Here is a 16,963-nt window from a genome sequence, read left to right on the forward strand (position 1 = left end):
TTTATGCAAAACTTGACCCACTCCGGCAAAGCACTCTGTCGGACGATGAAGATGATGACGGTTGCACGGTATGTTTAATTTTAATACCAGCAGAGTAAAATACCCTTTCAATACAAGCCTCCAAAAAGGCACTCGGCAGGGGGTGACCGATAAGCGAGTGTATATAAAATTCGCCGATGAGCTTCTGACTGTTGACGCCACCATGTATGTGTCAAGTGTGGCTCTGCACATGAGCTGTGCCACTGATAAACACAGCTCCATATGAAGTGCTTACGACAACAACTGCGGTAAATCATTCATACTAAGTCAGCCTTGTTAAGGCTGTTCATTTCACCCATTCATCGAGCCGATCGAGATATCGACGAAGCACATATTCTGAGGGTACTACTTCGGAACTGATACTGGCTAGATCCGCTCGGGAAACGATCCTCCCCTAATCGAACATATAAAAGAATCGTCAACGTGGGTGCGTACCTGTTAGTTTCCCGCAGGCAGGCTTCTGTAGCGGGAGTTCGGTGTCTTCATCTGCCGCCTTAAACTTACTCGGGGTGTTTTGCGAAATGAAGCTTTCAATCGTAGCGCTAGTGTTGGCGGTCGCCATGGTCGGAGCAGGTGAGTCAATGGGGGGGGGGGGGGGAAGCCACAGTTAGTGTAGGTAATTATCGTCGAGATGGTTCATCCCGATGGTAAGAAGATGGAAAGTGCTAACAGACAGATGAGAAAGCAAACGAACGAGTCGATGTTTGAATGAGAAGTCAGTGAAAGTGTGCTAGAAGTAGAAGTAAGTAAGGAGTGGTGTTACAGAGTGAAAAGAATCACCTTCCGATAAAGTGTTATTTTAAACGAGAATAGAACGAACCTTACACGTGTTCCAACGCGATTCGTACAGTCACCTGGATGCTTTATCTTTGAATTGGGGAAAGAATACAAGAAATTCCTGTACTTCATCCTACATCGGTGAGAAAGTGTGCTTTGGGGTCGTATGTATCAACTTCAGTGAAGAGGACGTTTTCCACTTCAACACGATGTAAAACCAGATAAACATTTGTGGCGTGTAAACATCTGTGGCACAGAAATTGAATGTAATCGGGTGACTACTGTGACAAGCGATAGCGTAGTAATAATGACAACCATTAAAGCCCTTGACCATTAAACAGGATCGTATCAGATAAGGATTAGCAGGGCTAAATGTACTCGACAGTTCAATGGTGCTGATTTGACTATTTTATGGCGAACGTCTTATCAAATCGTTGTGGAAAAATGACAATGTCACACCCAAACAATGGAACCAGAAGAAGTGGTGGAAGAATATTGATTTGTTTATTTGGTATACAATGCCAGCTGTTGCATAATTAATGCATAATTGTGACGATAAGGAGGCAACCCTAATAATGGGTGCAATGTTTCATAATAGCCTAGGCCTAATACAATTTAAAGATTCGAACTCTCAACCAGATCTGACCAATCATGTAGCCGCCTCGAGATATCTTGTGCCATTCTCATGGTCGAAAGCTACGAACTCAAATCGATACATACAAGGTAAAAGATCCTTCTGAGCATCTTTATCTTTATCGAATGAGTTCTTGCAACACAATGCCACAAACTCAACATCGTTCTCCTAGGACACATGAGTTTCGAACTGAGAAGCTTCCGCGGGCCATCGTTTGCTTTGGAGAAATGGGAGAATGATATGAAACTTTTTAGTTATAGACCATTTCTACATATCCGTCTTTATCCTGCAGTTCCTCGGGAAGGCTTTGGTCCAGGCATGCAGGACTGGGGTTTTGCTGAGGTCCGCCCAGGTGCGCACATGTTCTGGTGGCTGTACTACACTACCGCCGACGTACCAAATCATGCCGATCGGCCACTCGTGATCTGGCTACAGGGTGGTCCCGGCGCATCCTCCATGTACGGTAACTTTGAGGAACTTGGTCCACAAACACTCGAGCTGGACGAACGCAACCACACCTGGGTGCGGGACTATAACGTCCTGTTCATCGATAATCCCGTCGGAACCGGCTTCAGCTACGTGGAGGACTTCTCGTTGCTCACCAAAACGAATGGCGAGATTGCGGACGATTTGGTCGAGCTGATGAAACAATTCTACACTCTGCAACCGGAGTTCCGTGATACGCCACTGCACATCTACGCCGAAAGTTACGGTGGCAAGATGGCACCCGAGTTTGCGTACGTGTTGGATAAAGCGATCAAGAACGGTGAGATTGAGTGCAATTTGCAATCGGTCGGTATTGTGGCACCGTGGGTTTCGCCCATCGATTCGGTGCTGTCGTGGGCCGAGTTTCTGCTCAATATGGGTTTCGTAGACACGAAGGGTTACAACGCAATCCAGGCAGCCGCCATCGACACGGAACACGTGCTCAACCTGGGCCAATGGGAAGAGGCGACCAACCTGTGGGGATACACGGAGAATGTAATTCTTCGCGAGACACACGGCATCGATTTCTACAACGTGCTCTTTAAGCAGGACTTTGCTGGGACTCGATCCCAACTGGAGCAGTTCTCACGCGACATGAGAAGTGAGTAGTGAAAGCGAACCTTGTGATTCAATGTTTGTTTGATGGCTAAAGCAATACTTCTGCGTCATTCTCTCCCTCTCTCTCTCTCTCTCGTTCCTTCTCTATCCACCAACAGGTGCAATTGCATCGCGTGCCACCCGCTTAGCGTCGGAAGACCGCGACCAGATGCTGGAAGATCTGATGCGCTTCGAGGTAGCACCCGCCCTCAGCCTGCCGGCCGAATCGGTCTACGGTGCGCAGAGTGGTCGCGTGTTTAACACACTTGCCGGTGACTTTATGAAGCCCGCCATCGATGTGGTTGAGCTGCTGCTCAACAATACCAGCCTCGATGTGGTGATCATTACCGGACAGCTGGATCTGATCGTAGCCACCCCGGGTAATGTGCGATGGATCGAAAAGATCCAGTGGAGCGGTCGCAACAGCTATCTGCAATCACCACGAAATGCCGTCGGTCAGCACGGTGTGTTGGAGGGTTACGAGAAGAGTTATGGCAAGTTGGCTGTCTACTGGGCATTGAGAGCCGGCCACATGGTACCCGCCGACAATCCCGTCCTGATGGACTACATTCTACAGAAGCATGCACCGGTGTAAAAAACAGCCAATCGTTGAAACCATTAAAACAGAACACCAACAAAAGAACGAAACAATAAAGTTTACTATTTGTGATCTACAAATCATTGTAGATCTTCTCAGTAAAACCGGTAACAGTGCTCCATCGATAACCTTTGCGTCGGAAGTACAGTATAATTAATTGATTTCAGGCAAATGGTGGTGGCGCTTAAAGATCATCTGTTGTCTTGGTTGACATCATCTCGCAAGTTGTATAGTCGATCAGGCGAGAGATGCTGGCGAATCCACGTGCTGATCAATGTTATAAAAATGAGCTCACACGTGTATGTTTGACTTAGTACGACTTGCTTACTTGGATTGGAAAAAAGGGTTCGCGGTAAAGGAACAATTTCACGTCGTTAATGGGGAAAATGAGTGCAACTGAGATTTTTAATGTTTGGATCGTAGTGTGCACTGTTTTCTTAACAGGCGTTGGTTAGTAAATCTTGTTTATAAAAAAGCGTGTTGTTTTTTAAGGTGATTTATGTTTTTAGTAGCATCCAGTGGGTTTGGTCCTGGCAAACAAAGTTGGGGATATAGTGAGGTGCGCCCAAAAGCGTTCATTTTCTGGTGGCTGTATCAAGCACACTCGCAACCGGATACTTCAGACCACTACTCAGGGAAGCCTCTCCTGATGTGGCTCCAGGGAGGTCCTGGTGCGTCGTCTAGTGGATTTGGTAACTTTGAAGAAATTGGACCACTGGACAGGATGCTTAAACCGCGTGAGAATTCTTGGGTAAAAGCACTATACATTTTTGGTTTTCCACAAGAGATGTCTAATAGCACTGTGTTTTAGGTAAAGAACTACAACGTCCTTTTCGTCGACAGTCCTGTCGGTAGTGGGTTCAGTTACGTCGAGGATCATTCTCTGCTAGCGCGCAACAGTACAACGGTGGTAAGTGATTTATTAGAATTTCTAAAGCATTTCTACCACACCATCAGTGTCGCCACGACAGCCGACTGGGAGGGTAAGGTCCCACTGTACATCGCTTCCGAAAGCTATGGGGGACGTACAGCGGTTGAATTTGCGTACGCACTAGCACAGGAAATTCAAACCGGTGCGATGCATTGTAAGCTGGCCGGTCTATTCCTGGGTAGCGCTTGGCTGTCGCCGATGGATAGCATTGCTGCTTGGCCAACATTTTTACTCGGTCTTGGATATTTGGATGATGCTGGACGCGAACGTATCGAGCAGAGGGTAGCTGCGCTGAGTGAAAAACTAGCCGAGGAACGATCCGATATGACAATGGGGCATGGGTGGCATGAACTGCAGCAGGCTATCATTCAGGAGACGAAAGGAATTAATTGCTACAATGTGCTGAAGCCTACCAGAAAGGATATTCTTCCACTGGAAGTCGAAAGTGATGAAGGTTAGTATAAAGTTCTTCATTTTCTTTTTAGCTTAACCACCTTCTGAGGTCACACTGGCTATCTAATGGCTTTCTAGACTTGCGGATACCTCGTCCGGATGGGATTTGAAACGAGGTCCTGCCGTGTGAAGACCGGTGCTGTCTTATTGGTAGCCACTGTGCAAATTGTTCAATGCATACTCAATATCATCACAACATTCCCTATGGTAATTTCGTGGTTGCTACAGAAACCCATTGGTCTTGTAGCACGATTGTACACGCAACTCCACATTCACAGCAATACCGCATCCTATTCTGATTTAAATTATTCCTGATTAATTCACCAACAGCCGTACCCAATGCCGTCGGGTGGTGTTTAACCCAATTTTATCCTCCTTTCCACCCCCGAAAAGGTAATTCATTAGCGGCTCGAAATTCCCTCATCTACCATACCATATGCATACGGACACGTACCCGTTGAAATATTAAATATTCCGGACTTCGATTTTCCTGTGGCTACTCTGATTTCTCATTCTCCATTTCTTCTGCAGTGCTGGAATATGGAGAAACGCTCTGGTGGTACAGTGACACCGGACCACCGCAACTTGCCGAGCCGCAAAGCTCCCTGGAGCGGTTGATGCGTGGACCCGTCGCACACACGCTTGGTATCGCGGACAAACCACCCTGGGGGAGTCAACGAATGGCCGTATTCGATGCGCTCAGTGATGATTTTCTCCAACCGAGCGTTGGGACGGTGGAACGATTGCTTAACGAAACCAGCGTCGAGCTGGTACTGTTCAGTGGCCATTTGGATTTGATTACCTGTCTGTCCGGTACACTCGCGTGGGTGAATCGTTTGTTTCAAAAGCGATCCAAATTCGTACCACACCGGCGGGAAGCTTTTACAGTGGTTGGTGGACTGAATGGTGATGCCATTGAAGGATACCGTACGACGTATAGCGAGCGCTTTACACACTACACGGTTCTCCGTGCCGGTCACATCGTACCGGCCGATAATCCTTCCGCAATGGCACACATACTGCAGGAGCACATCGATCGATACTAAGTGCGAATCCGATTCGGATGTAACAGCGAATGTAAAAGAATAACTCACTGTTGGCAGATTCGGGATTCGGAAGATTCGACGATTCAATCCCTAGGACGATTCGAATCGGATTGGATCCTAATTGAAGGATCCGATCCAACTAGGATTCCCACTGTCTGGGATTGTTTAGGGATTCGATTAGGAAGTCTGGGTTGGAATAGTCATCTACGTTTTTTTAGTCTCCCCTATTGACAAAATTTCACTTCTCACTCTAGTGAGAAGCACCTCCACAGTATGTTTTTTTTCTCACTAAAATGAAAATCTCACCATATTGAATTTTTTTTCTAGGGTAGGATCAAAATTTTGTTTCTCACTATAGTGAACACACAATTCTCACTATAGTGAGATGTGATATTTTGCTCCTGGAGAAGGGTCTTAACTGCAGTATTTAATCGCGGATGCTGAAACATTTGTAACACATCGTTGAAGGGGAAAGTGTTAAAATGATGGTTTGCCGAGCGATGTTCTAATTTAATCTAATCGTTGAATTTGACTATTCCAGCAATCTGATTGCAAATAAAACCTGGAAATGGACGGCAAATGTGTAAGCAAATCTGTGGCATGGTTGAAAGTAATGTTTCGTTCGAAAGTAATGTAATGTTGATCCCCATTGTGATTCGCTTTTCCCAACATTAGAAGAGATCCGAAGTCTACCCGTTAACGTTCATCGGAATGTTTGAGAAAATGAAGAAACATAGATAAGAAACGTATACGTTATTTATTTAAGAAACTCCTAAGAAAGAATATAGTAAGCCAACGGTAATTTGTCTCCTCTTGAACCAACATCTTCCACTACTCCAGCACAATCTTTCGCAGCTGGGTACCGATTTGATCCAGCGTTGCTTTATCGATCTGCCGCAGCCCTAGGGTGATGACTATCTCTTCACTTTGCTGCAGGAACCTCATCAGATACCGGATGGCCGCTTCCGCCTCATCCGAACTCGCACCGAACGTGTGCTTAATGGTGTAGATGCGATTCGAACCATCGTCCGCCGGTGCTAGCTCTTCCCCGCTCAGGTCGTTTTGCGCGTGGCTGCGAACCGTGTACACGTTCGCCACCTTCTGGTGCTGCGTGATGATAAGGAACAGTTTGTTTGCAAAGCGATGATACACTATATCGGTCGGTTGTCCCTCAATGAGAATCGTTTCGATGTGATCGAACGCTGCCGGTTCGTTCGTACTGATGGTGGTCATCTTATTACAGGTGTGTTCCGGTCCCGGTCGGGGCTGAAGAGGATGCTTAGGCACTGCTGAGTTCCGGTTCCGGTGGCAATTTTTTTAATGCGCGCTTTTGTCCCACCACACGAGGGTGTGTGTGCTGGTGGTGGCCCGCTAATGATGTTTGCTCCAAACAAACCCACGCAAACCGGGGTTGCGATCGATTGGTTCAATGCACACACACACACAAACGCACAGCACACACCTGAATGACGCTGCCGTGTGCCCGGGAATGTCTATCAGATGTTGTTTGTAGGTAATTTTAAACCCACCAGGAGAAACGTTTCTGCGGAGGTGGCGGGGAGGGAAGGTTATCACCGCATCAGTAAACACTTCATTCCGTCGTCCCGGATACCGGCGATATAAGGGCGAAAGGTGAAAAATCGAACACAGTCCAAATCTCGGTGTTTTTTTTTTTGCTGACGGCCACACACGTCTTGTCGATTGGGCTGGAATGTTTTGGACACTGAAGGATATATTAAAAATATTATCCCTTCCGCCTTCGCTTTTCAACCAACCGCACAACACACACTCACTGTCGGCTATGAAGACCGTTCTTGACCGTTTTTTTTTTCCTCTTTTCCGTCTACGGGAATGTTTACGAATTCAACAACAATTTTGCACCTGAAAGTTATGGGTTCCACACGAAATATCACCAAAACAAGCACCGTAAAGGTAAATGGTTAGACCGAGAATGCCTCTTTTTGCAAACAAGCGGTCGTTTTTGGTTCTCCGAATTCAAGCAAAACATCCGGCTCATCCCCAAACAACTCACGCTGTATGCGAGGATGGATCATGCGGCACCGTTTGGTGCTGATTTTTGTACGATATACGGTCAACGATTTACACAAAATTAGTTTTTTTAGGAGCTTTACATACCTGCAGCGTATTTCCTTCCTTCTTTTAACCAATTTTTGCCATATTTACACTGTTTTCTCAATAAATTTTAATAAAAATGTGCTCAATCACGCCTATCTGTCAAAAGTACCACGATGACTAGATGCAATGCGGTTGAGCTTCTCACCTTTGCTTATACAGCAACCTCGCTACTCCGAAAAATGACATTCGTTCGTGGCTGTCATGCTTGTCGTGACAAACAAAAATTTCGATTCATTCTTGTGATTGGGCTGTTTGCAACGATTCGCTGGTGCATTGTTTTTTTTGGTGAAAATTCCAGCATTTGTGTTAAATTATCGCCAACTCTATATACCAGACTGTTGATCCACATTGCCGCTAGAACTTTAAAAGATGTATCCCACTGGAGGTAACACTATGGCCGGTCCGTTCTGGAGCAATGGTCCCGCTCCGGGTGCTTTCTATAACTTCCCGGGTAGCTCAGCAACTGCGGGCGCAATGCAGGCACCACGTTCGGATACGCTCGGTGAATTTGGCACACAGCGTTCATAGTAAGTAAGCCGGACAGGGGCGCTAAGTTTGGCCGCAACCTTGCACCATTTCCCGCAAGCACATCTTTATTTTCTATTGTGTTTTTAGCACCCCCGTAACTACCGGCACGTCCGTGGTCGGGCTGATGTTCAAAGATGGTGTGATTATTGCGGCCGATAAGCTGATTTCGTACGGTTCGCTGGCACGCTTCCACGACGTGGACCGTGTGTACCGTATCAACGACAAAACGGTTCTTGGCATCGGTGGGGACTTTGCCGACTTCCAGTACATCAAGCGTCACATCGATCAGAAAGTGTAAGTGAAAATTTTAGTTTTAGTTTAGGATTTCAACGACGCCGGTCTTTACAGGGCTGGTGTGGGGTTCAAATTCCATCCGAACCGTTCTGCCAGTAGTGTGAGGACAAGTCTAGCAAGCCGTTAGATGGCCGGCGTGCCAAACTACAAAAATATTCATACAAAAATATTCCTTTCTTTTCTCACAGCATCGACGACCAGTGCCTGGACGATAAGAACGAAATGAAGCCACGCTCGTTTTACAACTGGCTCACCCGGGTGATGTACAACCGACGATCGGATTTCCAGCCCCTCTACCTCGATCTCGTCATTGGCGGTATGCAGGATGGCGAACCATTCCTTGGGCACGTGAACCTCCGGGGCCGTTCGTACACCAGCAATGTCGTAGCGACCGGATACGGTACCCATTTGGCACTGCCACTGTTGCGGGAGTATTCAGAAAACCCGGAAGCCTACCAGCAGTTGGGCCAGCCGCAGGCAAACGATTTAATGAAGCGCGTCATGGAGGTGCTATGGTATCGTGATTGCCGCAGCGACCCGAAGTATTCGCAAGCGATCTGTACCGGAAGCGGTGTGCAGCTGGATCCGGATTGTTTCGTCGCACAGAACTGGGAGCTGGCTCACACGATCAAGGGTTACTGAGCTGCTTGAGTTGGTTTGCGTGTGCGCGCGCGGAGGAACAGAGGAAATAATTTCTAATAAATGCAAGTGGGTGAAACTTTGAGGCGTTATTACAACAATGAGATGTGTTCTTTTTTCAACGAAGCGTATAGCAGTGTAAATGCGTAACCTATTTTATTCGTCTTCAAAAATCTTATTTCATCTTTGCTAATTTTAGTTTTATATCCAACAAAGAGGAGTAATTAATTTCAATAAGTGTAAAAAAAAACATGTCACGATTTTATCTTGAATTTCTCACCGTCGAACTGAATGTGCACCTTGTTCGTCTCAAACTTCGATACCGGTTCATCGTTCGAGCTGAAGAAATCGCCATACACGAAAACCGTCCACAGCGTGACGCACAGCGACAGCAGCAGTATCAGGCCTGGTGGCATAAATGCTTTAGTTTTGTAGTATCGTATGAGCATAGCGATGATCAGCACGGAGAGAACGAACAGTTGAACGTATGGGAACGGCTTCTGTAGCGAATTGCACCAGGCACCGACACCGATAGCAACACCGAAACTCAATCCAGCGTACAGAAATACAACAAAACCTATAATTAGACAGAGACGTTCAACGCTGATTGCTAACGACCTTTTTGAGTTGGCTCACCTGCTCGTAGATAGGCAACGACGCCACAAACGATGATAAATATCGCGAACACGATTCCCACAAAGTCGATCATCTTGAAAAGCGCAATTGATGCTAGCTTTTTTGGATTGCAATGCGATGCGGATGTCAAGCGGACCACCTGCCCCAAGCAGAAATTTCGAGCAGTTTCGTACAAGATCTTCAACCCGCCAACGGCCCTCACATTTGCAGTCGCATACAAGAAGTCATATTGCCTTCTCTTTGTTCGCACATGACTGCGACAGTCTGTCCTGTCCTGTTTTGTATGGTGCTGTCCAATTTGCATACAAACGATCAATCGTGGGCCATTGAAAAAACCTGAATAAACTCCTCCTACAACTCCTCATCCACCATCTACTTTCATTGATCATCGGTGTGTGTGTCTCCTCAGACGTTAGGCAGGTTAGCCCATAACACCAAGAATTGACACCAAATCCAGGGATATACTACACCACTGTGTGATTGTTTAATTTGTGTCTTTTTCAGCCAACATGTGATATCAGGATTTGTCCCTCGTCTCACCAACTAAAGGGTAAGTTTTTATCAGTTCCTTTTAACATAAAATTTTAACGTTTTTTGTTTTACCTTTATTGCAGCATAACGTTCGCTCTGCGATCAAGTTCATATCTGCCTCTAACCCTCGCGATCTTCTGTGGTAGCTGCCTAGAAAGAAATACAGAATCAATCACACTATCCCGTATTTCTAAGCTTGGATACAAGGTGGACATTTGTGATGGTTAAATCCTCATGTTTCCTGAAATCGAATTAATCCGACTCCGAGGCATTCGAGGCATCGAGGCTCCGGAGTTTAACCCGAATTAAGCCAGAGTAATTTCCGATACTAGCTCCGGATTCGTATATTGAAATATTGCATTCAGCTAGGGGAAATTTTCAACACGGTTGTGAAACGTTGCACTCATATAGTGGAATTTCTGCTGATCGTTTCGTTCTCTTTTGTTATACCATCAAGATGAAAAAATGTCTTCAACAGCTTGTGTACACCAACACGCCTTATCATTCCCTTTTGTGCGGGTTTAACACAAAAAATTGGTCTCCAAAAGCTGTTCTAATTGTATCTTTAAACCAGCGCCGATTGCAGAACTTCACAGCCACGATTTGTCCTCAGTCCTCAGAGACCCTCTATTAGAGTGTGCACAATTCCATTCGCCGATTTCAATTTCGGTTTTCAGGGTATTCGGTAGTAACCTGCAATTTTTGTTTTGTTTATTTATAGAGGCTTTAAGTCCTTGAGTCCTTAATCCGAATTTAACTCCGACTTACACGCCGTAGTTACTTCGGCTGAATCCCGAGTAAACACCGAAGTTCCCTCCGAATTTTCCCCGGAGTATATTCTGGTTGGTAAACGCCATACCACTAGGGGGCACATGTTTTCTCTGTGAACAGCAAAAACGTGAACAATCGGAAGCAGCTCCAGTTGCAGTGACTCACACCTCTGCTTATTGTAGCACGACGCGATCATCCCAGAGGACCGTATGGCGTGTAACGCAATCTGCGTACGCAGATTATCCTTTTTACTAGAGCAGGTAATTGGGCTGATGGAGAGATGTAATTTGATATTTATTGCGAACTCCTCACCCAAGATGAATGAAATAATTTTGCAAGCCAAATGTCTAATAAATGCAAGCGGGTGACACCTGGATGCGTCATTTCAACATTGAGATGTTGTCCTTTTCCAATGAAGCATAAGGAATATGCGTAAAACTGTTTATTCATCTTTTAAAAAAAGGTATACAAAATCTTTGTTCATTTTCAATTTTTCGTCCGACAATGTGGGCCTTTTAAACCTTTTTTAACAAGTGTAACAAAAATGTTACGATTGTATCTTTATTCACCGCTAAAGACCGTTTGTGACGCCTAGTAAAATGTCTTTACAAATACGCAAGAGGGCACGGAGGAAAGAAGAGGATTATAAAGTATCACTTCCTGAGATTCGATTGTGCCTAGGAACGGTCAAGCTTATTAACATGCTACAAATGGAAGTGTACCGTGTCTCTTCATAATGTTTTGTGTGTGTGTGTTTTTTTTTTGGCACAACGATGATAACGAGTGTGATTCAATGAGAAAAACATTATCCCTACAAATCTAATCGCATAGCAGGAAGGCAAGCCCTTCTACCACTGGGGCGACTCATTCCAGCTTGCGTCCATCGCTAACCGGCACGTTAATTGTTCCGTTTACCGGTATTGGCTTATCATTCGTGCCGGAAATGAAGCTAAAATAATCGCCATATATGAAAACCGTCCACACCATGACGCACAGCGACAGCAGCAGTATCATGCCCGGTGGCATGAATGCTCTGGTTTTGTAGAACCGTATCATCATAACGACGATCAGCACGGAGAGAACGAACAGTTGAACGTATGGGAACGGTTCCTGGAGCGAATTGCACCAGGCACCGGCACCGATAGCAACACCGAAAACCAATCCAGCGTACAGGGAAGCAACAGAACCTAAAACCGGAGAGAATAAGATGTTCTACTATGATTGTTCCCAAACGACCTTTTGGGATGGCTTACCTGCTCGCATATAGCCAACGACGCCACCGACAACGATCAATATCGCGAACACGATTCCCACAAAATCGATCATCTTGAAAAGCGCAATTGATGCTGGGCTGTGTGGAATGCGATGCTTTCAAGTGGTTCTGCGGTTTCACAAATTGACAACACTGGTCTAAACAACAAAGGGCGAGATGACAGTTGTACGATTTTGTAAACAACAACATGGCAGTGTTGCCTGCATGGGTGAAAAGCTTTTAAACCAACAGAAGAAAAAAAAGCCGTTGCTATGGCAGAGCAAGTGTTTTCTTCTGTTTGGTTTGATTTATTTAATTACGGCTAAAGTAGATCTTTATCCTAATGTGGGCTGTATTTTATCTTGAATTTAAAAAAACGGCTTAAAACCGGTCATCAAAGGGAGTAAACCGGTAGGTCAACACAAGTTAGGATCCTTTTTTTTTGCAAACATTTATTTGTTCTCTTTCTCACGTCATTCATAAACTTTTGACCGACACTTTGTAGCCAGATCATGCACGATTCATTTTCGATGGTGTAGCACTTGGTTGTTTTGCACAGCACAATCATGGAGACGACGACTATCCCATGATAGCTTCACAACGAAATACAAGAGATGAATAAACTCACCTATTTATCCAGTACCGTCCTTTTTTTGGAGGATAGCCGAAATAATTCAGCACTAAATTACGAAACGTACACACTCGGAACACCACAAACGTTAGCGTAAAACACCACGCGTCTCCATTGCAGTTAGCACAACTAGGCGTCTCCATTGAACGTTGGGTTTTACAGGCAGCTTAGACCATTTGTTCTTCTTCAACAACTGCTTTTAGCTAATAGCAATTTAAAGAAATATGTTAACAGTATGGCAGATGCTTTAAATACACTAATTATAGATATTGTGTGTTAGTCTCCAATCACCAAGGCTTAAAGTAAAAGCGGGTTTAATTGTTGGACATGGAATGAATCGAATATTTAAAAAAGAACGTCTTTCTTCAGGTAAATTCATGGGCTATGTTGTCGGAAAAATCCCCAGGATGGTCTTTACCGTCACACCAATCCAAACCAAAGATAGACAAGTCCTGCTCATTAACATAGATACATACATACATACAGGAATTGGTCAATTAGCGGGAAAGTCGTAAGAAAAATCAACTAACCCCAACATCAATAAAAACCAAAACTGTTGATTAGCATTTAGTGATGAATATAATTGCAACATGAAAATACAGCATACGTACACTGAAACAGTCAACAGTGGCCATTTCTTCCGATAATTCAACAACCTCCCCAATCCCATTCGAAGTTTATATGATACGAATATTGCAATAGCGTAAAAAATGAGTTACGAGTGTGTGATAAGGAGGATAAAGCAAAGTGGAAATACAGTCTGCCTACCCCCATCATTAAACTACTAAACAAAATTTAAACATTTTTAGTGTAGAGTTTGATAAAAGTACGTTTTATACACCACCTAGAAGCGAAAGAGAGACAGAGGCTTCTTCTATTTTCTTGGGAAACATTTTTCTTGGCTTATCGACCTACTACTAGATTAGGTTTGCTGATACCACATAGTTGAATAGTCAGTCCTCACTATGGGCGAACGGACCGGATGAGGTTTCGTCGTGTGACGACTGGTGCCACACTGTCACCTCTAACACCGGGGACCTGTCCTTTGGAAACTATTATATCTATTATTAGAAGTTAAGGCTTACATGGTCGATTCTCGTCCTCTGCACCAGGATGCGTTGGTGAGCGCAAGAATTCTTTCGTTGTTGATTCTCACCGATCGCTTGCTGCTTCTTGGAGCACCTCCACTGGAACTTGTTTCACCACACATACACACCCACAAAAAGAGATTGTATCCTCCATCATGCGACTTCGGCAAATCCTTGAGACGTGAGAACCTTACTCCATCCAGTTCGCCATTCTCGCACACGGTCTGAATTAAAAAATGGAACTGGACGCTACTCTCGTGGCTCCTTTTGGAAGAGTAATTTCTATCTAATTTGATAGAGGTATTAATATATTTCGAACTGTTTTCACGACACACACAGACACGGATGCGCCCGCTAGCTATAATTAAATAGTTCTTTACACGTGGTTCAGGAAAAAATGCTACGAAATAACTGCACAAACATACACACCGAGAGGGAGATATATTGGCAAGCGGATGGAACAGCTGTACACACACCATCACCTTCAGGCTGCCGGCCGGAACTATCATCCGGGGAAAAAACACCCGTTGGTAGATGAGTTGCGTGAAGGGATGAGTAAGGTTTAAGGACAGGGCTATTCCAAGCAACAACAAGGGCATTGCTTTAGATTCATTTCAATTAGTGCTGTTTTCTTGCTGTGTCCTGCAATTTTTGTTTGCTTTGCTTTTGCCTCTCTCCCGCGGCGGGGCGGGGTTTTGTATAAGATTTGCTGCTAACGCTACTATTAAACCGTTACCATTTTACAGGTAAACCATCCTAAAAACTAGTTTGTTTTTTTATTTAAATTGGATGTTGTTGTGGATTAATCATAATTACTTCGAACTTCAATTTATTTCACTTGCTGCTGTGCTGTTTCTTTTGCTGGTTTCTATGGTATTATGTATACAATTGCTGCTTGTCCGGGCGGTCCGTTTCTCGCTATTACCCCGCGTACGTCGTTTTTCACTATTACGACTGTTGTCCTAGTGCAGTAGTAGTTGCAGTAGTTGCAGCATTTATGGTAGAGGGTTAGATTATAAGAGCTGCAATAAATGTTTCAAAAAGAAAGAAAAAGAGAGAGAGAGAAAGAGAAAGAACAATGGAAATATTCATATAACGCCGTGAGCTTAACTGTAGTAATATTGTACATATATTTTGTAGATAGCGGAAGGACGAATGCAGACAGGTGGAATAGGAGTTAAAAGAGCAAAGAACGAAGACACTCGAAGAACGCTTCTAGAACGGGAACCATCTCTAGCCACTTATTTCGAAATCAAAACGAATCACATATAAAAATATGTTTTCTATTTGTTAAAAGGGGATTCTTGCTCTTTTTGAGGGAACATATTTGAATATAAAATTAACAGAATTTAAAACCTTGGAAACAAATCATTTTCCTTACATGTGAGTATAGTTGTCTCACGGGTTAAACAAAAAAAAAAATATATAAAAAATGAATTTTCACACAAGCGCGAGCACATTGAAATATGCAGAAATGGTAATGTATGATAAGATAAAATAAATCATTGGCAAATATAGTATCATTTTTCATACACATATTTCTAAGAGGCTATTTATTGTGTGTCAAATATGGTAATATAGTGAGGGGTAAATCATCGTATAAGCTAATCATTAATAAATTATATCATATAAAAGCGCAAAAATTGGATATATTGTTGTTTGGCAAAGTGAAATGATGGTTTAGTACGAAATATTGTTCATTAAATAATCGATCAAATTATCATCATTGTACAAACAATAGCATTTTTGCTAAATTCAGCTAAATAGTGCATAATATAAACAACTGTAAGAAGCATTTAACCGAGTATGCCCGGGATAAGGCAAGGAATAAGGAGGAAATGCCTTATCAATATGATTATAGAATCTGTTCAACACAAGCGGTGTGAACAATACGGCACTGGACCGTCTTAATTAATTATAAATAAATAAATGTAAGAAGCATTATCAGTAAAAAATCATCTACAAGAGTAAAAATTGGCGTTGAAATATAGTAAAACAGTCATTCAAAATGGAACAAATTCAAAATCAATTTAAAAAGGTGCCACCATAATCGTTAGTACAACACGATATGCGTAAAATGTGTGAGAGAGATCGATGAGATGTACACGTCGATAAACATTATGGCACAATATCATCTTCAGTGCACATACATTGCGCTAATCAACAACCACCAAGCGCTATCTATGTATGAACATTCAAAAACAAAACCGAGCAGCAGCAGCAGCATTATGCATCATGTAAATAATATCATTATTCTGCTAGAATGCCACCACCTACCTATGGTATTATAAATTGCATCTCTTCATATAGTTTTGTGGTATGTATTAGGATAAGTTCTAAATTTTAATTTAGTAAAATTCACAATCAACTTTTAGAAAATTGTCTATAGCTCTAACACCTATGTAAAATTTTTATAGACATTGTATATGTGTATGTATATGGTTACAAACTATTTTTTTAATAATTATAAGTCTTACAAATGTAAATGTCATATTGTTTTGCATATAAATAGCCCCCAAAAGTATTCAAACATAGTTCAAAATTCAATGCTCATATTTTATGTGACAAAATGTAAAGAAAATAATTGTACATATAATAATTGCATATACAATATAAATATAAATATTCATATATTCCTATAAAAATAGCATACTGATTTTGCAATAAATTCACATTTTGCAAAAAAAAAAAAAAACAACAGTTCACTAAATATCAGTAATCTTCCGTAAAATGATCACTTAGGCTAGCATTTGATAATAATGATGTGTGTAAGGAAAAAAATAAATACATAAATGATATTCAATTTATTGAACGGTTAAGTAATGGTTAGTTTCATATGTAAATTGCCTAACATAGGACAAGTACAATCGAATAATATATTCAATATAAAATATAG

General features: G+C 43.1%; 7 protein-coding genes across 7 annotated transcripts in view; 4 read left to right on the forward strand and 3 right to left on the reverse strand.

Moving 5' to 3' along the window:
- The window catches only part of LOC126568615 (uncharacterized), a 383,782-nt gene that overhangs the window by 21,595 nt on the left and 345,224 nt on the right, over positions 1–16,963 (forward strand). The window lies entirely within an intron of this gene.
- LOC126567509 (retinoid-inducible serine carboxypeptidase-like) lies at positions 561–3,137 on the forward strand. Its single transcript, XM_050223728.1, has 3 exons — positions 561–612; positions 1,623–2,537; positions 2,653–3,137. The coding sequence occupies exons 1-3, from the start codon at positions 561–563 to the stop codon at positions 3,126–3,128; spliced, it is 1,443 nt and encodes a 480-aa protein (XP_050079685.1). The 3' UTR covers positions 3,129–3,137.
- On the forward strand, positions 3,631–5,561 carry LOC126567511 (retinoid-inducible serine carboxypeptidase-like). The gene is made up of 3 exons (XM_050223729.1): positions 3,631–3,882; positions 3,943–4,516; positions 5,047–5,561. The coding sequence occupies exons 1-3, from the start codon at positions 3,631–3,633 to the stop codon at positions 5,559–5,561; spliced, it is 1,341 nt and encodes a 446-aa protein (XP_050079686.1).
- LOC126568586 (uncharacterized) lies at positions 6,393–6,802 on the reverse strand. The gene has a single exon (XM_050225084.1). The coding sequence runs from the start codon at positions 6,792–6,794 to the stop codon at positions 6,393–6,395; it is 402 nt and encodes a 133-aa protein (XP_050081041.1). The 5' UTR covers positions 6,795–6,802.
- LOC126568421 (proteasome subunit beta type-4) lies at positions 8,057–9,172 on the forward strand. The gene is made up of 3 exons (XM_050224893.1): positions 8,057–8,224; positions 8,313–8,519; positions 8,708–9,172. Exons 1-3 carry the CDS (start codon positions 8,067–8,069, stop codon positions 9,159–9,161), a joined length of 819 nt encoding a protein of 272 aa, XP_050080850.1. The 5' UTR covers positions 8,057–8,066; the 3' UTR covers positions 9,162–9,172.
- LOC126567512 (transmembrane protein 14C-like) lies at positions 9,413–9,867 on the reverse strand. Its single transcript, XM_050223730.1, has 2 exons — positions 9,795–9,867; positions 9,413–9,735 (listed from the first exon to the last, which is right to left on the reverse strand). Exons 1-2 carry the CDS (start codon positions 9,865–9,867, stop codon positions 9,413–9,415), a joined length of 396 nt encoding a protein of 131 aa, XP_050079687.1.
- On the reverse strand, positions 11,961–12,424 carry LOC126568588 (transmembrane protein 14 homolog). Its single transcript, XM_050225086.1, has 2 exons — positions 12,350–12,424; positions 11,961–12,283 (listed from the first exon to the last, which is right to left on the reverse strand). Exons 1-2 carry the CDS (start codon positions 12,420–12,422, stop codon positions 11,961–11,963), a joined length of 396 nt encoding a protein of 131 aa, XP_050081043.1. The 5' UTR covers positions 12,423–12,424.

Source organism: Anopheles maculipalpis, chromosome 2RL (assembly GCF_943734695.1).
Source record: "Anopheles maculipalpis chromosome 2RL, idAnoMacuDA_375_x, whole genome shotgun sequence".
NCBI classification, from domain to species: Eukaryota; Metazoa; Arthropoda; class Insecta; order Diptera; family Culicidae; genus Anopheles; species Anopheles maculipalpis.